Source organism: Lentinus tigrinus (genome assembly GCF_003813185.1).
Source record: "Lentinus tigrinus ALCF2SS1-7 unplaced genomic scaffold L226scaffold_5, whole genome shotgun sequence".
Lineage (NCBI taxonomy): Eukaryota > Fungi > Basidiomycota > Agaricomycetes > Polyporales > Polyporaceae > Lentinus > Lentinus tigrinus.
The window spans coordinates 1,906,872-1,932,613 of NW_027137914.1; the positions used below are offsets into that span (position 1 = coordinate 1,906,872).

At 56.0% G+C, this 25,742-nt stretch overlaps 12 protein-coding genes across 12 annotated transcripts; 8 read left to right on the forward strand and 4 right to left on the reverse strand.

Moving 5' to 3' along the window:
• Positions 1-586: 586 nt before the first annotated feature.
• Positions 587-2,696, reverse strand: L226DRAFT_503497 (HlyIII-domain-containing protein). Its single transcript, XM_067677939.1, has 5 exons — positions 1,711-2,696; positions 1,595-1,659; positions 1,316-1,541; positions 1,104-1,254; positions 587-1,040 (listed from the first exon to the last, which is right to left on the reverse strand). Exons 1-5 carry the CDS (start codon positions 2,622-2,624, stop codon positions 711-713), a joined length of 1,686 nt encoding a protein of 561 aa, XP_067539355.1. The 5' UTR covers positions 2,625-2,696; the 3' UTR covers positions 587-710.
• A 259-nt stretch (positions 2,697-2,955) lies between these two features.
• Positions 2,956-3,626, forward strand: L226DRAFT_543991 (peptidyl-tRNA hydrolase; the record flags this gene model as incomplete). The annotated part of the gene is made up of 3 exons (XM_067682235.1): positions 2,956-3,020; positions 3,079-3,212; positions 3,265-3,626. The coding sequence occupies 3 exons, from the start codon at positions 2,956-2,958 to the stop codon at positions 3,624-3,626; spliced, it is 561 nt and encodes a 186-aa protein (XP_067539356.1).
• A 521-nt stretch (positions 3,627-4,147) lies between these two features.
• Positions 4,148-7,460, forward strand: L226DRAFT_457063 (glycoside hydrolase family 92 protein; the record flags this gene model as incomplete). The annotated part of the gene is made up of 16 exons (XM_067675347.1): positions 4,148-4,344; positions 4,401-4,428; positions 4,482-4,521; positions 4,575-4,649; positions 4,706-4,812; positions 4,871-5,097; positions 5,151-5,255; positions 5,311-5,641; positions 5,696-5,769; positions 5,822-6,136; positions 6,198-6,279; positions 6,336-6,422; positions 6,475-6,523; positions 6,577-6,776; positions 6,835-6,994; positions 7,045-7,460. The coding sequence occupies 16 exons, from the start codon at positions 4,148-4,150 to the stop codon at positions 7,458-7,460; spliced, it is 2,493 nt and encodes an 830-aa protein (XP_067539357.1).
• Positions 7,461-7,851: 391 nt separating this feature from the next.
• Positions 7,852-9,717, forward strand: L226DRAFT_481798 (uncharacterized protein). Its single transcript, XM_067676947.1, has 4 exons — positions 7,852-7,968; positions 8,038-8,519; positions 8,588-8,801; positions 8,854-9,717. Exons 1-4 carry the CDS (start codon positions 7,870-7,872, stop codon positions 9,583-9,585), a joined length of 1,527 nt encoding a protein of 508 aa, XP_067539358.1. The 5' UTR covers positions 7,852-7,869; the 3' UTR covers positions 9,586-9,717.
• Positions 9,718-9,866: 149 nt separating this feature from the next.
• Positions 9,867-12,052, forward strand: L226DRAFT_543994 (uncharacterized protein; the record flags this gene model as incomplete). Its single annotated transcript, XM_067682236.1, has 3 exons — positions 9,867-11,655; positions 11,706-11,904; positions 11,956-12,052. The coding sequence occupies 3 exons, from the start codon at positions 9,867-9,869 to the stop codon at positions 12,050-12,052; spliced, it is 2,085 nt and encodes a 694-aa protein (XP_067539359.1).
• Positions 12,053-12,363: 311 nt separating this feature from the next.
• On the forward strand, positions 12,364-13,480 carry L226DRAFT_610624 (uncharacterized protein). The gene is made up of 4 exons (XM_067686181.1): positions 12,364-12,618; positions 12,688-12,942; positions 13,046-13,105; positions 13,164-13,480. Exons 1-4 carry the CDS (start codon positions 12,454-12,456, stop codon positions 13,215-13,217), a joined length of 534 nt encoding a protein of 177 aa, XP_067539360.1. The 5' UTR covers positions 12,364-12,453; the 3' UTR covers positions 13,218-13,480.
• Positions 13,481-13,736: 256 nt separating this feature from the next.
• On the forward strand, positions 13,737-15,189 carry L226DRAFT_302231 (uncharacterized protein). The gene is made up of 6 exons (XM_067673714.1): positions 13,737-14,010; positions 14,116-14,175; positions 14,228-14,453; positions 14,508-14,674; positions 14,733-14,847; positions 14,902-15,189. The coding sequence occupies exons 1-6, from the start codon at positions 13,810-13,812 to the stop codon at positions 15,093-15,095; spliced, it is 963 nt and encodes a 320-aa protein (XP_067539361.1). The 5' UTR covers positions 13,737-13,809; the 3' UTR covers positions 15,096-15,189.
• Positions 15,190-15,282: 93 nt separating this feature from the next.
• L226DRAFT_558571 (uncharacterized protein) lies at positions 15,283-16,520 on the reverse strand (the record flags this gene model as incomplete). Its single annotated transcript, XM_067683248.1, has 1 exon — positions 15,283-16,520. Exon 1 carries the CDS (start codon positions 16,390-16,392, stop codon positions 15,283-15,285), a length of 1,110 nt encoding a protein of 369 aa, XP_067539362.1. The 5' UTR covers positions 16,393-16,520.
• A 214-nt stretch (positions 16,521-16,734) lies between these two features.
• On the reverse strand, positions 16,735-17,966 carry L226DRAFT_558572 (NAD(P)-binding protein). Its single transcript, XM_067683249.1, has 2 exons — positions 17,252-17,966; positions 16,735-17,199 (listed from the first exon to the last, which is right to left on the reverse strand). The coding sequence occupies exons 1-2, from the start codon at positions 17,849-17,851 to the stop codon at positions 16,858-16,860; spliced, it is 942 nt and encodes a 313-aa protein (XP_067539363.1). The 5' UTR covers positions 17,852-17,966; the 3' UTR covers positions 16,735-16,857.
• Positions 17,967-18,551: 585 nt separating this feature from the next.
• Positions 18,552-22,062, forward strand: L226DRAFT_503514 (uncharacterized protein). Its single transcript, XM_067677940.1, has 4 exons — positions 18,552-19,233; positions 19,433-19,695; positions 19,749-21,481; positions 21,543-22,062. The coding sequence occupies exons 1-4, from the start codon at positions 18,718-18,720 to the stop codon at positions 21,569-21,571; spliced, it is 2,541 nt and encodes an 846-aa protein (XP_067539364.1). The 5' UTR covers positions 18,552-18,717; the 3' UTR covers positions 21,572-22,062.
• Positions 22,063-22,536: 474 nt separating this feature from the next.
• On the forward strand, positions 22,537-24,019 carry L226DRAFT_503519 (NAD-P-binding protein). The gene is made up of 4 exons (XM_067677941.1): positions 22,537-22,736; positions 22,810-23,091; positions 23,161-23,499; positions 23,588-24,019. The coding sequence occupies exons 1-4, from the start codon at positions 22,644-22,646 to the stop codon at positions 23,858-23,860; spliced, it is 987 nt and encodes a 328-aa protein (XP_067539365.1). The 5' UTR covers positions 22,537-22,643; the 3' UTR covers positions 23,861-24,019.
• A 56-nt stretch (positions 24,020-24,075) lies between these two features.
• L226DRAFT_302290 (uncharacterized protein) lies at positions 24,076-25,285 on the reverse strand. The gene is made up of 2 exons (XM_067673715.1): positions 24,211-25,285; positions 24,076-24,149 (listed from the first exon to the last, which is right to left on the reverse strand). The coding sequence occupies exons 1-2, from the start codon at positions 25,123-25,125 to the stop codon at positions 24,147-24,149; spliced, it is 918 nt and encodes a 305-aa protein (XP_067539366.1). The 5' UTR covers positions 25,126-25,285; the 3' UTR covers positions 24,076-24,146.
• Between the last annotated feature and the right edge of the window lie 457 nt (positions 25,286-25,742).

Below are 25,742 nucleotides of genomic sequence, written 5' to 3' on the forward strand. Positions count from 1 at the left end.
TAGCAAGACCGGATGTCGTTCCTACTGCCATGCATATGATTGTCAAAGTTCTAGGACTGCACACTCATAGTGCGTATGCGTACTACGCGAAACGGCCTACGAATTTACTGGCAGCAGGCCTCTTATCCATTCTAACGCGCGCGCAACGTATCTGTTGGGTTGCTCCTGCATGGCTTGAGAAAACTTGATCTCGAAGGCGACACATTGCATGAACAGGAACATCGCCTATGCACGATGCACCTTGCCTTCAGCCACAACTCCCTCAGCAAGGCCAAAATGGAACCGCGTGGACATCATTTGAGGCGGCGGCGCCGCTGGCACTGGGGGCCTGTTCCTCCTCAAGTTGTCTGGTATAATAGCATTGGGATTCAAGCCCCAGGTTCTCCACGACTTGCTTGCAGTAAGACAAAGAACCCAAGCTTTCTTCGCCAGGTCGTGGACAAGTGTGTCGAGGTCGAGGAAAGGTGCTCGAGGAAATTGTGGCGTTGGCGCATTCTGACGACCTCGATAGCGGGACACCCGCGTCAAGCTCACGATACTTGAATGCAAAATGTCAGCAAACCATCTCACGGACGTTGAGCCTTCTCACGTCGAACAGTGTCAAAGCATTGGACTAATTCCCGTAACGACCGAAAGTACTGTAAGCTACAACATCAAGTGAGCGAATGAACCGTTCAGCAGCAAAAGTCCCACCAAGAAACATCAAGCAATCATAGAACACACGCCTGACCGATCCCGCTACGCATCACCTCCATGCCCTGCTTGTGCAAGCTAATTGCCAGCACAATGCAGACATGCCATATCGCATGTGAGCCCCCGCCCAAGAAGTCCAACCAACGCATCGATGGCCAACGTGAAGCAAGGACACACTCGGGGAAGTGCGTCGCGTAGAACAGAAGTCCCACGATGTAGGACGCCAACGAGGGGGCGATGGGCGAGATGAAGGCAGTCATCTCTTTGAGGGAGTGCAGTCGTGAGAGCACTGCCAAAGGGGCCATACCACTGAACGCCATCGTGAGGAAGAATGCTATACGCCAGTTCTAACGCAGCGGCACACTGTCAGTATATGTGATGCAGCAGGATTGTCGAGAATGTAGCATTACCTTGTATTCCCGCATGTTGAACCAGGCGGTGAATGGGAGGATACTGCCTGCAATGCCAATCGCCAGGCATAACAACAGGAAGGCGTCGCGTGTGGCAGTCTGGCACTGGAAGCCAAAATACACGACTGTGCCGACGCTCGCGCTGATAAGCCTGCATATGCACATTCATCATTGACACAGCGGAAACAAGCTGTACGCCAAGTAACACTTACCAGCCAATGCCGACGTAATCAACCCGGGCACAGAACTCCATCCCCTCTGGATGCGCACATCCTGCCATAGTGTGCCAGAGTGCGCTGGTGAAGAGACACAGCAGGGCGAACACCGTGAACGTTACAGTCGCGGGTTCGTGAGTGTTGGAGATGTCGTAAGAAGGGGAGAACCGAAACCATGCGAATGACCAGAGCAAGAAGGGTATCAAATGTGTGTGGATATTCACTATGCTGCGTGATCAGTGTATACTGTTGTCGAAGGGATGGAAAAACACGTACGAGTCTCATTGTGAAGAGCAAAAAGCGATAGGATAAGCCGAGGCCAGTCATGCAACGGGATGAATCTGATCGCAAGGGTGAGCATGGAGACTACGACTTATCGTTGGCCTGCTTACCTATAACCGCCCTTGACGAACGGGTTGTTGCGCCACTTCTCGGGCAGGTCAACATACTGGATAAGGCGCGACCCGTTGAGGGATCGCGCCATAGCTCGCGCGATCTCAAGCGCGGCCTTCTCCAGTGTCTCCTCGCCACTCCGGAGATCCGACGATAGGTCGGCGACCAGATGCGACGACATGACCTTCTCAAGAAGTGTTGACAGGGTTGCGCTGGGCGCGAAGGTCGACAGATACATGCTCGAGGGGAACTCTGTGGAGGACAAGTGCGCTTGTAATGATTGCAGGCGAGTCGATAGTGTAGGGACAAAGCTGAGTGGTCTATTGAAGTCTATGTCGGAAATGCGAGAGCGGACGTCGTCTAGTCGTGAGCGGACATCAGGGAAGTTAAAGTCGGGGAGATGCGAGCGGACGTCCGGCATGTCGGGGAGATGAGAGCGCACGTCCGGAAGGTTGGGAACGTCCGGCGCATGCGCGTTGACAAACTCCTCTACGGACGGTACCCCTTCCAGGGTGAACAGATCCGGGAGGTGAGAGCAAACGTCCTCACGGAGAACCCGCAGCATCTCGAGTCCATCCCGAGCCCACTCACGAGCTTCCTCTATCGTAGACTCCCCTTTCGCCTTGAGCGACTCTGCGGATTCGAGTAGCGACAATCGGGCCTCCAGATCGGCGAGATAAGAAAGAACATGATGTCGCAACGACGCAAGAGTTGGAGCGAGGGAGGTGAGAGAGAGGTCAAGGGCTTCGACGGAGTGCGGGAGCTGATGGCACGAATGCGGGATGGCCCCCTGGAGGGTAGACATCCTGCGCCTCGAGGCGACGGGGCGACGGGGGTGTGCGTGAGGAGCAGCATGCTCCTCGACCGCAGTGGTAGTAGCTTTCGTTGACGTTGCCGTGGTAGTCGTCGACATCGTCTTCGCCGTCGTCGTCGCCTCGGCCGTAGTTGGGTTGGCCGTTGTCGGTGTTGGTGGAGAAGTCCAAGAACGCAAGAAGGATGGAACAAGCTCAAGTGGAGTTTCCTTCGGGCCGGCGAGCATGTGATTATGTCATCAAGGTCATGTGATCGCGTGGCTTTCCAAGTTTCCGACACGCCGACGCGTCCTGCTTGCTGTCCTTCCTCCTCGACCACCACCATCCTCATTCTCTTCATTCAATAGACTAATTTGTGAGTTGCAATAATTTGAGAAAGCTCAAAGGAAATGGAGCTTACTGCGATGGTTGATAGTTGGTAGATCTGATTTAATGGCCCATCCGCATTTCCTAATCGTCGGCCTCGGGAATATCACCCATCCTATGACAAGGCACAGGTGAGGATGTAAGGCGCTAGCAAATAGTGCTACAACTGAGATGCACGATTGGACTCAGCATAGGTCATCTACTCATTGATGTACTGTCAACACGACTTGGAATTCCTCTTACTTCGGATAGAGGTGGCTTTACTGCGACGACCAACCTGCAGGTCGAGCAGAATATGGTCACACTAACGTTTTACAAGCCAAGTCCGTATTTCCTGTGTCAGAATCAGAATGAAAGCTCACCTTTTTCTACCAGGAGCATTGATGAACATCTCTGGTCGCCCAACTGTTCAGATGTTGCGGAAGACTGCGGTCAATCCGGCCAACATGGTCGTTATCCATGATTCAGTATCTCACAAGCCATTCACCATCTCACCAAAGTTCGGCGGCTCTGCTGGCGGCCACAATGGCGTACGCGATATCATTGCTGCGTTAGGAAACAACCCAGACTTCCATCGTCTGCGCCTGGGCGTTGGAAGAGGTGCTGGCGACCTTGCAGACTATGTGCTCGGGCCGTTGTCAACTCAGGAACGACAACATTGGAGTGTCACAGGCCCAGGGTCAGAACACGTCTGGAGAGAGCTGACCAGGATCATACAAAAGAGCCTGAAGACATGATAACGTCGCTTTCATGCATGACACGGTGAGCGCATTTATAGCGGCCTTGACTCATATGGTCCTATTCTGATGTTACGGTACACCGTTGCGCCCAGCATCATGCGACCTTCTAGTCGGTGTCAATACGAGCGATATCAATGCCATGTAGTGCCGTACCCGTTCTGGTGGACATGCCGGCCCCTTCTGATGGCCCGCGGCACCCGAGATGCATGACGGAATGGAAGCGACGCGGTCCCAACGCTGTCCGATAGCCCTCTGGGTGCGCTTCTGCCGTCGGTCCTGCTGCCTCCTCGGGCACCCAGTGTGCGCGTCTCGCGGGCCCAAGAGCCGCTCACACCGCGAAGTCGTGATCACGCGTGCACCAACCCCGAGTTTCTTGCAGCGTGCATGTGCTGCGATGGCCTTCGCGACGCCGCCTATCGACAGCTTCGCCGTCTGATGAGCCCGCCGGCGGGGGTACATAAGGTGCGCGGAGAAGTATCGGGTTGTGCGAGGCTCGTCCAGTAGCCCTTACCTCAACCATGGCGGCTTTGGCGCTCTGGGTGCTTGCTGCCGTCTCCTGCTGGCAACTTGGTTTTGTCCATGCTCAACCGTCGCCAGAGGTGCAGAAGCGTATCTCTGCCGCTATCAAAGAAGCCGGCTCCTCGAACTCGACGAGCGTCGACTACACTCAGTTTGTCAACGTCTTCATCGGGACCGACAACTTCGGCGATGTCTGGTACGCCAGGTTTCGCAATCGCGTTGTGCAGACGTCTTCACTGAGGTTGTATAAAGCCCTGGTGCATCTGTTCCCTTTGGGATGGTGCGTTGAGAGTGCTTCGCGCGCAATGATTCCATTGAACATTCGTCTAACAGGTCAAGTTTTCTACGGATTTAACGGGTTATGCGCCGGCGGGTTCGTCCTCGTGTCTTCTCAGAGAACGCTCGTGAACTGAACCGTATCGCAAGGCTATATCACTGATCCTTCGGAGAAGATCCGAGGTCTTAGCCCTATGCACGATAGCGGAACGGGTTCTTCTCTTGGTATGTCCCAATTGAGCAAGAGCTATAGTTCTAGTGCATTGACAACTTTTCCGCAGGAACCTATGGAAACTTTGAGATTATGCCGATGTTCTGCCCCGGAGGGTTCAACACCTGTAACGTTACCCTCGCATCCCGTGAGCGTTTCCGGAAGAATAACACCGATGTACGTGTTTGGTGCTGTGGATTTGAAGATGATGACATCTGACCTCGAGGTTGCGCAGGATGCCTCTCCCGGTTATTTCTCGCAGACGCTTGACAATGGGATCAAGATGGAGGCAACTTCCACGCGCCGTGCGGGCTTGGAGCGGTTTACGTTCCCGAAGAAAGGTGGGAAGCCGTACTTCGTCCTCGATCTCGCGAACGATCTTCCGGCGTCCTTCATGGGCGGCCGTATGGACATCGACCCGGAGAAGGGGAGAATCACGCTTGGCGGTCGCTGGGGTTCTAGGTATGGCGTTGACCTTGCAAGTCATGAGGATTACACAGCTGACGTTGTCGCAGCTTCGGTCCAGGAACCTACAGTTACCAGGCATTCGCTTGCTATGACATCTTGGATGGTGGCAAGCAGAGCCTCAGTGAATACGGCGTTTGGACCGGAATGACTTCGTATGTCTGTTCCCGTGGAGTCTGCCGTTTCTCAGCACTGATATTTTCTTATCAGCGAGGATTTCGACGCGAAAGGGCTCGGCCTTACCTCTTTGAACTTGACCAGGAACCTGATCGGCGGCGTATACGAATCGGGCGCCTTGTTCTCCTACGAAGGTAACCCGACTGAGATCAACATCCGCGTCGGCATCTCCTTTGTATCCACCGACCAGGCATGCGCCAATGCGGAGAGCGAAGTCGGCGACACCAGCTTTGAGGACATCGTTACCCAGTCCAAGGCTCTCTGGAACGAGAAGCTCAGCAAGGTGGAGATCGACCTCGAGAACACGCCTGCAAATGTCACCGAGATGCTGTACTCGTCTCTCTATCGCGCTTCCCTGACACCTGTATGTCGATGCATCCAGTCCCTGGCTGGAAGGCCGATGCTGACACTCGTACAGAACAATGCTACTGGCGAGACGCAAGGCGCATTTGCGGGAACAACTCACCCCTACTTTGACTCCCTGTACTGCAGGTCAGTATACGCCCGACCCCAGAAGACTTCAATGAGCTAACTTTTCGGCTAGCTGGGACACGTTCCGCACCTTCTACCCTCTTATGGCGCTCCATTCTCCCGCGGAGTTCGCGCAAATCGTCGACAACTACATCGACGGCTGGCGGAAGCTTGGATGGATGCCCGAATGCCGCGCGAACAATGTGCCGGGATGGACGCAAGGTGGATCCAGTGGCGATAATATCGTTGGCCACTTTGCGATGCTCTACCACAACGAGGCTTCTACTCTGGGTATCGATCTGGACGAGCTCTACTCTGCTATGCTTGCAGATGCCGAGATTAACCCGCCCGAGTGGAACACGCTTGGGCGACAGGTCAACGTCTATCAGTGAGTTGTTTGGAAGACGGGTTGAACTTATGCTGAATGCGTCGAATGTGTGACTCGGTAGGCAATACGGCTATGTGCCATTCGGTGTACTCGATACACAGAGTGTAGGCCGTCAAACGCGTGAGGGCAGTCGTACGCTGGAGGTGGGTTTGGCTCGGTACTGTCCAGTGTACCCCTGCTCACCATTGGTCACCTATAGTACGCATTTGAGGACTTTGCCTTGCGCCAGGTGGCGTTGCTCCTTAACAAGACAGACGATGTCGCCAAGTACACCAACCGATCTCTCGTATGCCAGCCCGCCTGAATCCGTGTCTACTAACAACTAAGCTTCTGCGCAGTTCTATCGCAATGTCTGGGATCCGAACGTTGTGAGCGACGGCTTCCATGGTTAGTTTGGCGCAACTCTTTTGTCAATATCCGTGGCTGAGAACTCGGTGTAGGCTTTGCTCAAAAGCGTTGGCCCAACGGGACCTTCGCACGTACCAGCCCAGTCGACTGTTCTCCGAACGACAACGACACGAACCGGGAATGCTCTCTGCAAGGTGACAATGTCGTCGGATTCTACGAGTCGTCCTCGTGGGAGTACAGCTGGTTCGCCCCACACGACACAGCCCATCTCATCGAGCTCATGGGTGGCAATGTTGGTATCTCACTCCGCGTGCATCTGTGCGTTGCTGACTGTCTTATCTGGGTTTCAGGCGACGTTCGTAAAGCGTCTTGACCACTTCTTCGACGCTGGATACTATCTTGCAGGCAACGAGCCGTCCTTCCAGACGCCGATTGGCTACCACTACGCCAACAGACCCACAAAGTCCGTCGACCGTGTGCGCGAAGTCGTCTTCACGAACTTCGACATCAGTATGTATTTCTTCCCATCACATAGTTGAGCTCTTACTAACATCCCGCAGCACCTGCCGGGTTGCCCGGTAACGACGACCAGGCTGCGATGGCCACCCTGCTCGCATTCCACCTCCTTGGCATTTATCCAGTACCGTCAACCTCGCAGTTCCTGATCCTCTCGCCCTTCACCCCGAAGTACACAATCCACAACTCATACCTGAACGTCAGCACCACGGTGACCACGAAGGGCTTTGACGCGCGTTCCGTGAAGAAGACAATTCCCAAAGGTGCGGCCGCGTATGTCAAGAACGTGACGATCAACGGTGTCGAGTCGCCCAACCGCTGCCATTTTGACTTCTATGACGTCTTCCGCGTCGGCGGGGACGTCGTCATCGAGGTCACCGCGGACAAGGACGCAGTAGACGACTGCGGGGCTGGATTGCCCGAGTCGATCTCGACCGGGGGTTTCGCTGTGGCACGGTAGACACGTTGGCGAGATGAAAAGGAAGTTGATAAAGGCGTATATCATGCTAGCTGTGCGAGAGGGTGGAAGGGGAGTACTACACTACGGGTACTGTGACATACATATATGTAGACCAAACGATTCAGCGCGGCAGAAGGGGCCATATGGGAAAACCACTTGATTGCGACTACCTTGCAGTCCAAATGACCATGGACCGGGGTGCAAACACAGCAAGGGACAAGCAAATGACGAGATTGGGTGTACAAAGCCGCGGGGCAAGCCTGGTGGTGGGTGCCAGGCGTGAGGCGCGCGAGTAACACCGAGCACGTGCCCTGCCGCTTATAGAAGGCCTTGTTCACTGCTAGAGTCCCTAAGAGAGCGGCGTTCTCTCGTCCATGTTCTCCGCTCTCCCTCTCCCTCCTCGCAATCAATGTCGTCGCGACGTGCCGCAATATCCGCTCTTCCAGACGATATTCTCCTCATCATCATAAGCTATGTCAACGTTCAGGATATCCTATCTCTCCGCAAGGTACGCGCTCGCTGCCTTCAGCCACCACCGCGCCGGACTAACTAGAGATGGTCCTGTATCATATTTCAGACGTCTAAACGCTTTTTCACGATGAGCAAGCTACGCTGGGTGTGGTACGACGCTATCAAACGTCACGTCGTTGAAGAGGGGCTCCCTGTCCCCGCCGCTGCGGTCGCCGACCTCAAGGCCCTTGCCGCAGAGCACCTCGAGGCGCGTGCCGTGCACGCGGCCAGCTTCCACGAGAACTGGAATTCGGCCCATCCAGTCGCAAAGAAGACCTTTGAGTTCTGCGCGGTGAACTACCTGGATGACCAGTTGCCGGACGACCACCGGTCCGTGGTTACCCACGTCTCATTTTTGCCTGGACGGAACGGCCAGTACCTCATCACGGCCGTGGGACGCGTTTTGACGTGCTGGGAGGTGCCCCTTGGAGAGTCGGAGGCGTACCGAGTAGCGGAATGGGTGTCGGCGCAGAAGATCGAGCAAGTTATCGTGAACAGCGATCCCAAGGCGGAGGTGGTTGTTGCGTATGTCAGTGCACATCCAGTTACGTGAGTGCTTCGCCTCCTTTCGCTCATGGAGCACAGTTCCCAACTTTATTTGTCTTCCGTTGCCACAGTCAGGGAGTTGTGGAATGTAAAGCGCTGGCGTTCGACAAGTTTCATGGCAAGTTCGCTTGTCGAATGGAGCTCCGCGCCCACCGCCAAGTCGTCATGCCTCTCCATCTGTTGCACAGTGACTACCTCATTTTTGGGGACCCCATGAATGTCTGCTTTTTGACTGCACCGACAATGGTGAAACCGCTAGGCAAGTCGTCACTAGCTGATTTGCCGGTAAGTTACGTTGCAGGTCAACAAATTTGCGCGTTATTCACGTTACCTGCAGGAAAACAAGGTCCTTGCCGTAAAACCCCTCAATCGATACTTGCTCATTGTCCGACAACGAGCATTCGAAGTCATCGCCGCGCCTTCTTGGATGGGCATCCGAGCATCATATGCCTCTCTACTGAGGGTTTGCGCGCACATCGAGCTAGACATACCTGCATCCAGTGCTGTCATCGTGGCTCGTAACCCCTCCTTCGCTTCCGTCCACGAACTCCCCGACTGGCCAGCGGATCCCGTCACTGTTCTCGCTCGATATTCCGACGATGGCTTCGAGGTGCTGCACCAGTATGATTTGTTGCCAAATCCGAAAGCGCAGGCCAGCGCGAAGGCTGAGTCGGAGATAGCAACGGACCGTCCGCCTTGCCTCTTCCCTTCGCAATACACGCGTATCATCAGTGTCGCTCCGTCTTCCTGCGACTTCCGCGTTGGTTCCAGCGGGAAGGGATTTTGGACAGAGACGAGGAATATCACCTTGCGGCATGCTCGCACCCCCGCCCGCTGCCTGGTTGGATTCACTGTCCGGCCAAACCCGTACGAGAGCGGGACGAAAGATCCGGCGAGACGGACTGCGCATCTCCAGTTATGCAAGGACACCCTCTACACGCGGCGCTGTAACATTCACGAGATCCTGTGGAAGAAGTATATGATATCGTCGACGGCGTTGGAGGACACGGTAGGTCGGATTGCGGTGGGCGATGTGACGGGGAAGGTGGAAGTGCTCGATCTCGCATGATCGTGATGGTTGCTGGCAACCCGCGACTTGTTAACATTATGTATATATATTGGAACGCTGTATAATGTCCTGGAAGCGCATGTTACTTGTAGGCTACGAGCATTTCGGTGCGCGCAGAACAATAACGCCAGGGCGCGTCCGTGCGCGCGCAGCGTCCATTTAGCGCGCGCGCCGTGGGAAAAGGGAGAGGACACGAGGCCGCTGTCTCCGACGTCGAGCTCGCCATATTTCTCGCCGCTTTCACCCTCTCCTCGATCTCGCATCTCGTCCGGGCATGACCAATGGACAACCTCTTCGCCATCGGCGTAGGGCTCGGCCTACGAGCTCTCATCGACACCGTCACCCATCACAATCATAGGGTCAACGGGTCCCTCGTCGGACTCTGGGAGGGCGCCGTCCTCCGTCATTTCATCGCCAAGTACCCCTCGTCTCTCGACCCATACATCGCATATGGCTTCCGCCTGCTTGTTGATGTCCTGTGGACGTCAAGCTGGATGCGGCTCGTCATTGTCGTGCTCTGGACATTCATGGGCATGTTGCTCTCCGATGTGGGCGTTGACCTCGCCGCCGATACACGCTTCCGGAGACTCATGCGCAGCGTACGCCATACCGTCATTTACCCACTTCTGCGCCAAGTTTCGCGAAGGAGGTCGTCATCGTCATCGACGACACCGCGCGCGCAGTTCTTCCAAATCCCCGCGTCCGCCTCGACCACTTCAACCGTCCGGAGCCCTCCACTGCAGCCGCGCACTCCAACCGACGCCTCAGGACCTGCGCGCCCCGGGGCAGCGACGCCTGGCTTGCCTCGCCGTCCAGCCTTGCGTGTTCCCGGGTCGTTCTCTGATCGGTACTCCGAGACCGACACGGATGCCGCCCCATCCATCTCCCGCGACCCATCTATTACGTCCCCTCGCGAGGGCTCAGTGACGTCCGTTTCCCGGTCGTCCAGCTCGCGCACGCCTTCTGTCACGTTCTCCGAACCGCTTGTGGCACAGATGCAGCCCGCTCCACGCCATTCCTCACGATCGACCTCACGACCTCCTCCGGTTGTTCCCCTTTCTGGGGGCACCCCCGCCTCCCCAGGCGTGTACACTTATACCACCGGTCCTCCTCGCTCTATTCTTTCTCCCCCGATTCTTTCTCCCCCACCTCTACCTGGCCCGTTGCCGCCCCCCATTGTACCAGAGCTTCCTCCGGAACGGCCGCGTACGCCGTCCGAGCTCGAATATGTTACCATCCCTGCGATACCGGACAACATCGAACAAATCAATCCCATCAAGCCACCTCCACGACTTCCTTCTGACGATGAGCGCAGCGTCGGGTCAAGTCTGCGCGGGAAGGATCGGTCGGGCCTCACAACTCCGACCAGCGACACAGAACGTCCGAGGTTTGGCGCAGTCTACAGTCCCGAGCCCGTCAACTCCGGGCTAACGACGCCCGAACGTCCCCCCTTTGGACTTCCGCCCGTTAAAGTCCTCGATGAAACCGGGCACACCCCGAGCGTGGCTTCTCGAGAGCTCTCTGACGTCAATCCCATTCCCATCCCCATCCGCGTCCATGAACGCCCTGAGGATGACGCCGAGCAAGTGCAAGCGTCCCTCCATCCTGAGCTACTACCTAACATCAATACCCCCCAGCCGAGTCCGGGCCTAGTTCCGCCCGCGCAATACCTGCCGAGCCCTGTCGACGAGAAGCGGCCCATGCAGATGCCCGAGCCCCAGCCAGCCGTTCCCGTTGCCTCGGACGTAGGTACCAGCAGGTTAAGTATGTCGGCGCCACCGCCTCCGTACGAACACACTCCTGGGACTGTACCCGAGGACGACGAGAACACGCCAGCTGGAAGCGTCATTTCGAACCTTGGAGATCGGCAGCGATTACTACAGCGCGCGGAGTCGTTCAGGAGTATTGCGGACGAGGCGGAGAAGCGGAGGCAGCAGCTCAAGAGGGATTGGCAGGATGCGAAGAGGAACAGGGAGTATTGGGCTGCGTTCAGGTTGAAACACGAGATGGACAGGGCGGAGAAGGAGACGAAGGAGTTGCATGCGAAAGCGGCCCGGAGATTCTATCAAGGTGCGCTACAGTCGATTTGTTGAATGTTCTCTGCTGACGCTCTCCTCAAGCACACAACATGAGGCCGGAACCCCAGACTATTGACGTCCACCGCTTGAAGGTGCAGGAAGCGATAGAGAAAGTCGAGCAGGCCTTGTACGATGCTGTCGTGACCAATACTCCCGAACTGCGCATAATTACCGGACGAGGGAACCACTCGAAAGGTGGCATACCTGCTATCAAGCTTGCCGTCATAGGTCTTATGCAGGAGTACGTTTCTTCCTTAGCTATGCACGTCGCGCACTTACTCATTTCCCGTAGTTACCACCTAGATTGCTCTACCGATCCGAACAACTCTGGTATCCTTATAATCCGCCCACCTTCGAATCCCAACCTTCCATCCGGTTCCCGTCCATGACTCTCTCTATCTCCCCTGTGCTGTATCTTGGATCGCTTCGTTTGGTTGCTGCTCTCGCTCGTGTATCGGATTCTGTAGTACTCCCGTTCCATCTCACACCCTGTACGATTTGCTATGAGCTAATGCTATCGCGATGTCGACCTCTTCTCAAGCCTCACGTTGTGGGGTGCCACATCGCGCACATGGTTTCGTTACTCAGTCCTCCACCGGTTGACTGCACAGTGAGACTGTTAGTGGTATTAGAATGTGGTAAGTCACGTGTTTAGTGTTGCACGCCACTCGGATTCACCTCACCTTTGTTATTACGCCTAGAATCGCCAAAGTCACCTTTCATTTGACTCTGTGCCAACTCTACGTTCGCAATCGCCACCAACCAACCACCGAATCCCAGCCAACCTCCCATGTCGCAAACTACAAATAACATCACGGCCTTGGGTAACGCGTTCAAGTCGCAGGCAGGAGACCCGCTCTCGGGCGAACACATCGCCCAGCTGCTCATCCATAACATGAGCCAAGTCGAAGAACTCGCGAAGCAGGGGAAGCTCACGCAGCAGCAGGTACAGCAGGTACGTGTCAGGTCCTCTCTGGGTGGCTACCCGGCAGATACAGAAGCTGACTCTTCGTACCCGACACAGCTCAAGCAGTATGCGAACAAGCATAAAGTAGCCGCAACAAACTCTACGTTCGCAATGGCCACCAATCAACCGAATCTCGGCCAACCTCCCACGGCGCAGACTACAAATGATATCACGGCCTTGGGCAACGCGTTCAAGTCGCAGACAAGAGACCCGCTCTCGGGCGAACACATCGCCCAGCTGCTCACCCAGAACATGAGTCAACTCGAAGAACTCGCGAAGCAGGGGAAGCTCACGCAGCAGCAGGTACAGCAGGTACGTGTCATGTCTCGCGCCGAGCTTACTGACCCTGCTCTGGAGAGCGGTGTGGTGGCTACACAACGGATACACAAGCTGACTCGCTCCGTGTCCGACACAGCTCAAACGGTATGCGGACAAGCATAAAGTAGCTGCAACAGCGGGGGTTGCTTCAGCACAGGTGAGTCTTGCCTAAAGCATGCGTCCTGGCAGCTGAACCTGATGTTGCTCGGTAACAGCCCGCTGCATCCACCTCTACTGCCGCAGCCACACCTACACCCACAAATTCCTGAGGAATGGGGATGGTTTCGCGGTCTTTCTTAGCCATGCACGTCGCACACCTACTCCTTTTCCGTAGTTGCCACCTGGATTGCTCTACAACTCTGGTATCCTTATAACCCGCCCACAACCTTCTATCCGGCTCTCGTCCATGACTCTCTCTATCTTCTTTGTGCTGCATCTCGTGTATCGGATTCTGTAGTACTCCTGTTCCTATACCTTGTATGATTTGCTATGAGCTAATGCTATCGCGATGTTGACCTCCAAGTTCTTGAGCTTCACGTCATGTACGGAAGAACAACGAACCCGCCAGCCTAGATTGGCTCGGGAAACGCTGAATGGCATCGGGTTGGCGCCTTCAACTTAAGACCTTTGTATACTGAGCCTTAGTTGCCCTTCTAAATCTGATTCAGTCTAAGTCTCTTCTAAGTATTAAAGTAAGTTTTGAGGTTCGTGCAAGTTCCAGCGTGGTAAATCACGTGCTCAGTGTTACGCGCGCGCGCGCGTCGCGGGGACTTCACCTTAGCTTTGTTACTGCACGCCTTGAATCACCATACACCTGTTTGTTTCTCTTTCATTTGAACCTTAGCCATCTCTTTGTTCGCAATGGCCACCAATCAACCGAATCCCGGCCAACCTCCCACGACGCAGACTACAAACATCATCACGGCCTTGGGCAACGCGTTCAAGTCGCAGACAGGAGACCCGCTCTCGGGCGAACACATCGCCCAGCTGCTCATCCAGAACATGAGCCAACTCGGAGAACTCGCGAAGCAGGGGAAGCTCACGCAGCAGCAGATACAACAGGTACGTGTCATGTCGCCTGCAGAGCTTACCAGTAGTACCCTATCTAGAGGGCGGTGCGGTGGCTACCCGACGGATACAGAAACTGACTCTTTGTACCCGACACAGCTCAAGCAGTATGCGGACAAGCATAAAGTAGCCGCAACAGCAGGGGTTGCTTCGGCACAGGTCAGTCTTGCGTAGTGCGTGCGTCCTGGCAGTTGAACCTGATGTTGTTCAGCAACAGCCCGCTGCATCCACCTCTACTACCGCAGCCACACCTACACCCACAAATTCCGCCTTCAAGACCGCGAACCCATCCCCATTCCTCAGTGCCTCGCCTGTTAGCGACCCATACCCCATCAGCCAAACGCCTTCAGTGACGGCGCAAGGCCCCGTGCAATGGCAACCGGCCCAGCAGGGTCGGCCATCGCTGACGGGCGGCATCCCCAGCGGTCGTGTCACAGGTGCGTCGCAGTTTTGTTGTGTATGTGCAGAGAATGAACAAGTGTTGTGGTCAGGCGCCCCGCCACAAGTCGCGAAGCCGGAAGACTCGACGGTGCTCACTCTCGACGACAACCGCACACGACGGAAGAACACGCCTGGTGACCAGAGCATGCGGCGGTCAATACAGGACCTGGTGTCAAGCATCGACCCGAACGTCAAGATTGAGCCGGAGGTGGAAGATGTACGTTGTCCATCCAATGCCTACGAGATGGAATGGCGCGTTGACATGGTGCATATAGCTACTGCTGGACATCGCGGACGAGTTCATCGACTCTGTGACTAACTTTGGGTGCCGGCTTGCGAAGCATAGAGGAGCAGAAACGTTGGAGGTGAAGGACCTCCAGCTACACCTCGGTACGTCCGGTTTCCACGTTCCTTCGATATATGCGCGCTCACCATTGCGTGCAGAACGCAACCACAACATCCGTATACCCGGCTTCGCATCAGACGAGGCACGAATATCCCTCTCACAGACGGCCATCGCGCCTGCTGCGTCTACCACAACATCCAACAAGAAGGGCGCGCAGAGTACGCAGATGACGCTCCGGAGTCACCGGCTCTCTCAGGTCCAGTTCGCCAAGAAAGAAGCGAAGCTCATGTAATGCTCGCATCTCCTGTCGCGTTCTTGACTTCGTCTGCTAGGATTGTGTGCTAGTATGTATTGTCGCCGTGTCATGCCATATGCGCTGTACTTGTAACGGATCCCGATGCTAATCGCAACTCCTCCGATCGAGTTATTATTCCCAGCGACCCGCCACCATCACCTCATCCAAAGAACAGAACGTCGCCTCAAACCGCCTTCGTCGCGTTCCCCGTTGTCGTGTCCACTTGTGGTTGCGTATCATTGAGCGACGCAGACGGAGGAAGCTTGGGCTTGAGCTTCTTCGGCTCCTGGTTGCTGTCGATGTTAAAGACACCTATGTTCTTCTGCCTCGCCTGCTCGCGCGCAACATCGGGGTCCGACATGTTCAGGTTCGGGTTTGGGGCAGCCGGGAGGAGGGGATTGGTGTTGAGCTCGAACGTGTGGCGGGCGACGAACTCCACCAAGTCGCGCGCGAGCTGCTTCATGCGGCGTACGGGCGCGGAGGTGGTGAGGTACGAGGCGGGCGCGAGAACGCGTCGGTGCACGCTGTGGTCGAGCTTGTAGTCCGCCTTCTCGATATCCGCCGCCGACGGCATCTCCTTTGCCGAGTTCGGCATGGTGTCTGCGAGAACCTGGTGTGCTCCGTACGACGCCTGGTAACGACCCACGGCGGCTTCATGGAGAGGTTCAGTGGCGGAGCGAGACGCCTCCGAGAAGTCAGGATTGATGGGGATATGGTTCGCGTCGGTATTGGACACTTCGCCGAGGCCAATAAGCTTCGAAACAGAGATAGAGGACGTGCTTGGATGGTCGCCCGAGTTCGCGTCAGAGACATCGCCAGAGAGGGCAGAGGCCTCAGGTGCAGCGGTCACAGGAGAGGGAGAGGCTTCCACCTTAGCGAGGTCATTGGGGCTCGCGTCGAGGTTGTCCGAGCCGTACTCAGAGTAAGACTTCCAGCGCCGCGAGTGTGCAGCGGCGGCGGCGGCGGAGGATGGGCTGGCCTCAACACCCGATACAGGGCGGAGGGCGTTGTCGAAGGAAGTTACGTTGGGCTTCACGCCGTAGTCAGCCTGGCGGAAACCGACACCGCGACGGAGGATCGAAATAGGACGCGTCATTGCCTTGAGCGCATGGGCGTTCTTGTTACTGTTGCCAGTGCTGGGCGTATTTGGGATCTCCGACGGACCGACAACCTTGATGGTCGCGGATGGCATGACCACCGGTACGGCCACGGTCGTCGTCATTGCGAGCGGGACTGCGGAGGCTGGTATGGCGAGCGCAACAGCGCTGAGAGCGAAGAGAGCTTGTGCTCGCATGTCGAAAGATGGTACAAAACGAGTGTTGAAAAGTCGTAAGGGTCGTTAGGCCTTGCGGGCGTGGGGTAGGGTGTTGTGTTGGCTGTGGTGGACGTCGAGGTCAAAGAGGTGCAGAGTCGGCAGCGGGGGACAGCCCGCTATTTGAACTTGAGGCTGCCCGATCCCAAGCGGGGGCGATCGGCCTTCTCGGCTCCCATAGTATTGGCCATGCTATTCTGCTGCCTCATCGGGACGATTCCGTAGGACATGTGCATACACACCTGTACAGTTCTCGTATGTCGCACCTGCAGTGATCCGACGTTGACATTAGTTCAGTCGACCGCTAGACAACGAAATTGTTCAGGCCTGAGGCTCGTCGACCTTGAATTGATCTTTCAAGTCGCCAAGTGATACCTACCGGGGCAAACGTACATCATTATAGGACAAAGAAATGCAGACAGAAATCCAGATGCGGTTCCCAGATCATTAGCCCGTCGCAGTTACACGAACTTGAAGTGCTCGCTCCGTCTCTTCCTTGGTGTGGTCCCACACCCGCCTCCTGATGTCGTCAGCCTCGTACAGGGGTGACTTCCCAATGTCATCCCCGCTGCTGCTGCGCCGACATGCACCTTTCTCGCTCTGGAACAGGGCGTACAGCGTATATTCCGCGCATTCGTCCGCAGACACGGACCAAGGGCGGAAGAGGCCCATAATCAACGGACCGACGAGACGCATCGCCCAGTTGACCCGCGCAAGCAGCTGCGTGTCACGCACAACCCCCGGGTCGGTGTGGATGAAGGCGATGTCTGGGTTTTGCTCTGAGAAAGACTACAGAAGCTCACCATCAGCACGACGCAAATAAGCACGCTGGTGCACGTACCTGCATCGCCAAGTCAGTATATGTACAGGCCGTATATGCCGGGTTCCCGGAGAGATAGTTCTTCTTCAAACCCAGGTTGTCCAGATCGACCGCCACTCCAGTCCCTGCTCTGAGTACCGACAGGGCCTTCGCGTCCTCTCCGGCATCCTTCGCCTTGCGCAAGAGTGGCAGCAGGTCATAGATGAACTTCCATCGCGAGTAGTAGTGGAGTCCCAGACGACGGTCGATCCCTTCCTCGGTCTCGTCCCGTCCACTGAAGCTCGCAAACCCAGGAGAGAGAACGAGGAAGTTGACCTTGGGAAGCCGCGCGAGGAGCGAGGACGTCGTCGCGTGCACGTTCCGTATGAGCTGGGCATCACAGTGGACGAACTCGTGCTTCGCTTCGGGCACGGTGGGCTTGGGGAAGGACGCGATGGTGGAGTCTGCAGCGGCCTGATTGCGGCCGACAAGGATGATGTGCGCGTTGCCCTTGGTGTAACGCGCGAAGGCTTGCGCAGTGGCTTGGCCGATGCCGGACGTCCCGCCAACGAAGATGGCGACGGGGAAGTAGGGGGGAGAGAATGCCACATTAGCAGCACGCACGGCGGACAAAGGGGGCATCGTTGTGCCGAGGAGGAAATTGCGGAAGAAGAGTGAGGCCTTATAGACGAGTCTACGTACCGCTTCGTTCTTCGTACATAAGTACTGGCTCTGATGCAGATGCCCTGAACGACTCGCCGGTACCTACGCGTCAGCTCGGCGAGGTGGAGGACGTATCTCACCTGAAGCTCCGCGCATGTCATGGGTTTAACTAACCAGCTAACCTGCTGTGAAAACTACATTCATCCCATATGGGAAGCATGTGTAGGAAAGAGTCAGGGAGAAGAGAGGCAAGAGACGGCCTGAGGAGAAGTCTCCGTCGGGCGCTTGCTGTTCCGAGCTCTTGAATTTGATCAATCGTTGCACTCGGCTTGTTTCTGTTGCCCCGCATCCACCGATCTGCGGCAACGACATCAGGTAGGCTTCAGGATGCCTACTAGCGGTGACGGTATATTTTAGTTCTCTAGCATAGTGGAAACAACCTTGAAATCAGTGCATTTCGAGTATGCAAGCCCTCACCTCTTCAGCATACGCCATCTCAAAAAATGGCTTGTAAATTCATGGTCAATGTATACGACTCAAGCAGTCGAGTATGGCAGCCTATGTTCTTCGGGCAACGGAGAGGCGGTGGCCATTGCCAGCGTCTATGTGCAGCACCGCCTTCCCGTTTAGGCAGCTCTATTGTGTGAGTGCTATCCGGAGAACAATGAACGTCGACCTGCACGTAACCGAAGACAATGGCCGACGTCCTCTCAAAAGCATGCTGCATCCATTCGCAGGCCCTGCGCTCTCTGCGGGATTTTCTCTTCCCCCTTTTCTCTCTTTTTCTCGTTGACGACTGTCGACGACCCCCATAGACTTCCATCTCGTCGCCGGTCGACATCACGATGAGCCAGGCCTCCTGGAACTACGACCCAGTTCACTCCCACTGGACTTACAACGAACCGCCTCGCGACGAGGGCAGGAAGGGACAGACAGAGATCGACTACAACCACGACGTCAGGCCGTACCTCCAGCTCCCCCACCTCTTCTCGCTCACCTGGCTCGCATACCCCATCATCTCCCTCATCTTCATCGTCTTCCGTCTTCAGATCTCCTCGGACTCTGCCAACGATGCCGTTGCGAACGTCAAGGCCGACCTACTGGCTAGCTGCAAGGCGGCCGAGCGCGCCGCCACCTCCACTGCCAGCATGCCGCGCTACCTCGCGATTGCGACGAACGAGCAGATCTCGGACGCAGTCAACGGCACTCTTAACGCGGCGAGAGCGACCATGACGCTTGCGCTGACGGTCATGGAGGCTATCATCAACTTCGTCATCGATATCTACCGGTCTACTCTCCTGTGCTTCATCGAGCTGGTCGTCCGTGGTGCTCTCTCCATTCTCCTTGGTGCGGTTGACGAGGTGAGTAGAATTCCATTTGTGAGATATGCCATCATTGGGCCTAGGAAGGAGTGGGTTTTGCGGACGGCTGGTACGTCCTGCGGCTCGGCTCCAACGCCTTGTGTAGCAGGGAGCTGTGCCGTGCAGGGCGCGGATGCTCAACGCTCGGAGTACCACCTATCCGAATATCATGTACTAATCTTAATCTTCCTTCCCACAGATCAATAAGTTCTTGACAAGTACGTTCAGCGGTCTGAAGACGTCGATTCAGAACGACGTGAGCGGGATCAACAGCGCGATCCAGACCGTCGTGAACGTTGCCAATAAGATCCCTGGCCTCAACTTCCAACCTCCGCAAATCAGTACCCCGAGTCTGTCTGCCCTCGACAACGTGACACTACCGTCGGACTTCACCACCGCCCTACAGAATCTCAACAATTCTCTACCTACTGTGGCTGACTTGAAGAACAAGATCGAGGATATGTACGTCAATCGTTTCGCTGAGACGTAGATAACACGCGCTGATGCACTCGTAGCGTCGATTCTCCCTTTGAGCTGTTGAAGAAGGACATCAACGACACATTCGCGGGCCTCAACTTCGACGTTAGCGCGCTACCGCTTCCCAACCAGAACGCGGTCCAGTTCTGCGACCAGATGGATACCTCGGTCGTTGACGACCTCGGGCGCGACCTGGTCAAGATGGTCAAGATCGGCACTGCGATCCTCATTGTCCTCATCTTCCTGCTCATCGCCGCCAATTGCTGGCTCGAGTGGTACAAGTGGCGGGCGATGAAGGACCACTTCCGGCGCATCAAGGACGACCTGAGGAGCGACCCGGGCGTCACGACGCTGGAGGTCGGGAACGAGCTGTACGCGCGCACGTCGAACCACGACCTGATGAGCATCGAGGGAACCATGGCGCATCCCTGGGTCACCAAGGTTATTCTGTTCTTCCAGCGCTGGATGAACCCCAAGCGCAGGGACAAGATCATCTTCTTCGCACACTACGTCTTCCACCCACCCGCGCTCGCATGCTTTCTCATCGGTGTCTTCGGCCTCCTCTCCGTCGAGCTCCAGCTCCTCGCGATTGGGCCAATTCAGCACAAGTATGAGCAGCAGGCGTCTGCCTCCGTCTCCAACTTCTCGAACTTGATCGCGACGTCCATCAACGCAAGCATGTACAACGACTCGGCGACGTATGCGGGCCAGGTCAACGCCCGCGTCGACGCTGTGCAGTCTACGATCAACGACGGCATGTTCGGCTGGGTCAACAGCACAACGACGACCCTCAACGAGACCGTCAACACATTCTACACCGATGTGCAGAACCTCGTCAACACCGTCTTCGGGAACACTATTCTCAACGACCCGGTGCAGGAGTTCGTGCGGTGCTTCATCGGCTCCAAGGTCGACGCAATCGAGAACGCGCTCACGTTCCTCCACGACAATCTCCACGTCAACATCCCGCGCGTCAACGACACCGTCCTCGTCCTCTCGCCACAGTCCGTGAACGAGGCCACGCAGCCGATCGCCCAGGCGGCGATTGGCACAGGGGACGACAACAACGACGGCCTCGTCGGGCGCATCGTCTCCGTGTATGTCAAGTCCCTCGAGAAGGAGCGCGTCATGTTCGCGATCTTCATCGGGCTCTGGGGCATCGTCGTCGTCATGGCGCTTGCGTTCATCTTCTGGGAGACGTACGGGCCATACCGCAACAAGGCACCCTCCCGCGCGTTCTACTCTCCGTCACCTGCCAAGGGCGATGACGCGCATGTGTATAACGACCTAGTCATCGTTCCTCTGGATGACGAGAAGAAGGCATCCGTACCCGCGCGCCACGGAATCTGGGAGTCAGCGAAGAGTTACCTCAACAATCGGCGCAAGAACCAGACCCAGGACGTGGACGCCTACCCGTACCCCATGCCGTCCGAGTACTACGCGAACGAGAAGTACGGTGTCCGCGGGGCAGACGAAGAGCAGGCCTTGCCTCCTCCGCCCGTGGCGGACGCTGCTGCAGAGCCCCCAAAGCCGTCGCGTTTCAAGCTCATGTTCTCTCGCAGGCGCGACCAGCCGGAACCGCAGCCGGAGCCTGGGCATGCGGTCGAGGACCACAACCCCTTCTCGGATAAGCACTCAATGACGGGCGACGACCCGTTCGAGGATCGACACTCGACCCAGGAGCATAACGCCACCGCCGGCCACTACGAGACAGGCTCGCAGCTTCCGTACGCCGCTGATCAGTCCTACGGGCGGTATCCCTCGTTTCCTCGTGAGTACCTTCCGGAGTCGTTTCATGTTTGCTTTCGAACTGACGGATATGCCATTCGCAGAGCCCACCTACCACGCACGGTTCTCATGATGAGTCCGACACGCCCCGCTTTTTCGGTGGCGACTGATACTCTGGCCATGATCATCTAGTCGTGCGCCACACACCTACGACTCCCGACGACGTACAGGTTACGAAACGCTCACTCCCCATCACCGTCATTTCCACTCACCTGGGTCCCTCTTGTATATCGTCCGCGTCCTACCGAACGCTTGGATAGACATTTGTCTCTTAGCCCTTATGCTGTAGCCTCTAGCTGTAATCTCCCGCATCCTTCCCCGTTCTCTGTCACTGCTATTACTGTTGCTCCTGGAGGTCACCGCATGTATTTTTATTGCTGCGAGTCGTTCAGCATGTAGCATCTACGTTTAAGCCTAGTTCTTCCCGTGTACATGTCCCGTAGCTATAGTCCTAGTACTAGTCCATGATGAATTCATCGACCATCGTTGTTGCGTTAGCTTCCGCTTTGACAGGCCGCTGTCCCGGCCAACGTAACTTGTGGCTTCGTCCAGAGCTGGTGGGGGAGTCAGATGGTGTGATCTTGCATTCTCATACGCTATTTGGCGGCGACTGCTCAACGTACAATGCATGGAATGGGTGTGCACGACCTCGAGGAAGACACTCGCACCGATGTTACACTCACGGAGCCCGGAGCCGCATCGTGCTTCGTTCGTCATCTGTCTTCGTGATATCGGACACCAGTTCCGGCTCTAATGCAATGCGGCTCTAATGCAATGAGATGTACTGCGCAAGTTGTGCATGTCTTTCGATATCAACTGGCATCGGGGCCCGAGTTGCAATGGACCAGTGAGCGAGCTGGACAGCCTGAGGGATACAGTATGTCGACCCGTACTATTCGGACTTCCCAGGCTGTTAACTATCAACAGCTTCTTCGGGCACCATCTGGTGCGAGGGGGAGCTCCAGACCAGGATATTCTGACAAATCGACGCTCATATGAGGTCAAAGCCGATGTCCGGGAATTACGCTACAGGCTGGACCATGACCCCCGTATTCCGTGAAACTCGGAGTCCTTTCATTCTGTGCAGTATATAAGGAGCGGAGCGAACTCACTTGAGTCTACAGAAACCCCACTCTATCCTCGATATGGCCACAACCAACCCACTCGTCCTCGTCCTCGGCGGAAGCGGTCTCACAGGGCAAAGCATCGTCGATGGACTCCTCAAGTCTGGTAGCTTCGTGAGTGCACAGCATCGATCCTTCTGCACAGCATTCACATGAGGCTGACCGTTGCACTGACGCGGCATAACAGCGCGTCGCGGCCCTCGTCCGTTCGCAGTCGGTGACGAAGGCCGCCACCGAGAAGCTGAAGACATCGGGTGTCGAGATTCGCGTCGGAGATTTGACCGACGACTACGAGAGATTGAAGGAACACCTGCAAGGCGTCGACATCCTCATCAGCGCCGTCAATGCCCGCGTCGTCGGCCAGCAGCGGGAGATTTTCCGTGCTGCGAAGGAGGTCGGCGTTCAGCGCATCGTCCCATGCGACTGGGCTACCCCAGGCGAAAGAGGTGTCCGTGTTCTCACTGACGTGGTGGGTCGTTCAGGGTGCTCGATAGTGACCGTCAAGATGCAGTGCTCACCACCGTTCTGTCTTGCACAGAAATTCGATATTCGCGATTTTGTCAAGGAGCTCGGCGTTCCGTACACTTTTATCGACGTCGGCTGGTGGATGCAATTTTACCTCCCGCTGCCCCTGCGTAGCACTGTCGTGCCGAAAGTCAAGGCGATGACCTGGTCCTTCTACGGCACCGGGGAGAGCAAGAACCTACTCACCAACCTGCACCACATCGGCACGTGGGTCGCGAGGATCATTACTGACCCGCGCACCATCAACAAGGCAGTTATCATCTGGGAGGAAGAAGTGATGCAGAAGGACGCACACGAGATCGGGGCGCGTGTCTCGGGCGATGGGGATGCACTTCGATCCAAGCGCATCCAGGTGCGTGTCTCTTCCTCCAGAGCGACCTGGATATCCGATATCCACCGTACGAGGGATCTTCAAGTTGCTGACTTGTTACGCGTCACAGTTGTCCGAGGATGACATCAAGAAGCAGATCGCTGACGGTCGAGTGTTGTATGACAAGAATCCGACGGACTACATGTCGACCGTCCCGCTCATCTGGGCCCAGTACATGTACAGCATGCATTTCCTCCAGGAGAACACGCTCAAGAACGCCAAGCGCCTGGGATATCTCGACGCGCGCGAGCTCTACCCCGACATCCCCACGCAGTCACTGGAGGAATATGCGAAGGAGTTTTACGGCCTTCCGGAGCCAGGAGTTGTACTTGTTCGCGAGTGAAGGATAGTATTTTGAAAGATCCTGATTGTTCAATCGAAGATCTGGCTAGCCTGTAATTGGGTCATCGAATTGCATTAGTGTAACGTTGCACTGTATGTAGCAACCATGTTACTCGCCAAAGTAGCATGGGGTCGGATAAGTATCAGTCCTCATCAGCGCAATATCCATTGCAGGATCCATCTAGCTTCCACAACCGACGAAGCGGTACGCCAGATGTCACTTCCTAATGATTCTTTTCATTGCCATCGCCTAGTACACACAACGTCCAAGCCTAATTACTTCATCCCTACTACGATGCAGGATGAGTACGATGGGAACCTCGCTCGGAGTAAGAAGTTTGAGATACTCACTAGATGACTGTTCCCTAAAAACGGCGACTGTTCCGTTTCGATCTCTTGCCCGCATTCCGCCCAATCCTCGGTGTACTCCACGTGCAACCAGTCGACCAGATCATCGAGGACGGACTCCGGCGCCCCCCGAGCCATCGTGAAGTCCGTGCCCTTCCGACAGGAGAGATGGAGCTCCAGCTTCTCGAGAGGTTGCACTCCATGGCTCGCTCGAGCACTGAGGACACCCTTCAGATGAGCAAAGAAGCCCTCGGTGTATCGCAACGTATTAGGAGAGTGCATGAACGTTACGTCCTGCGCTTCGGAGCCCATCATGACCGAACGTAATTGAGGACAAGGTATCTTGACTTGTGTATTGGCGGCATCCGGTGATTCCGACCGTTCAACAGTAATCGGCCGAAAAGCATCCCAGAGTGCTCGCAAACCATCCCCTTCTCCCAAGCCCTGGATGTACAGAATTCTGAGCTCAGGGAGCGCTCTGAAGAGCATCGGCATGGTGTCTGCATACTCCAGGGAATCGTAGTCACCACTCAGGATCAGAGTGTTGATAGGAGATCCGCCGAACAACGCCACGAAGTCACGGAGCGCGAGATCGAAGTTGAACATGCCATCTGGCTCGCCGTGGTTTAGAATGATCACGATCGCATGCTTCTGTTGGCTTGAATCCGCGCAGATCACTTGCCGTGACTCAGGGCCATTCACAGCATGTATCCCAGCACTAGTGAGCTCATGCCAAAACGGAACCGACGGTGCAGAGTGGAGGGGAAGGGGAAACGCGGAGGATAGATAGCCATCCTCGAACGGGTCCTCGATGGTTCCTAGGTCATACGTGTTCAATTGAAACCCGAATTCTTCCAGGGAAGGAAGAGAGAGTCGGTCGAGTAAGGCAGAGGTAACCTCTGGCGTTTCATTGTCCATTTCGAAGAGTCGCAAGCGAGGAAGCGAAATACGTGGTTCGCGGACCTCTATCGAATGGCGCGGGACATTCTTGAGTGCCCGCCTCAAGAGTCCAGCTGCATTCCAAGGTCTCTAGGTTCTGCATGGTGCTCAAGAGGTGCAGGAAGTGATCGAATTCGATGGAGTCCTTTGAACACCACCCCTTCAGTACGAGTATGCGCAAGTTCGAGTAGAGCTGTGCATCCATGAGCTTCGGAAGAGCTACGGAAGACAGTCGAAGCTCCTTCAATGCGGGGAACGTTGTCGAACGCACGGGGAATTCGCTGGGCGAACTATGCAACGTCAAGTGGGGAATGGGGAGAGATGCCGACAGCAACGCTTGGACAGACGGCCACGAACGCGGGAAGGGATCATCGGGAGGAAAGACGAACGTGAGGCCACGGATAGACTCGGCATGCGTGCGGATAAGTGACAGATCGTTGTGCTCCATTGCGTGCGGGAAGAGTCTGATTCTGACGATCTCGGCCATATTCGCGCATCGATGGAGGCAGACACGGAGCCAGTCCAGCCCCCGATAGACGTCCACGGTGCACCAGAAAGCCGGGGTGCTGAGCCGTCTATAATCCATATTGCAATCT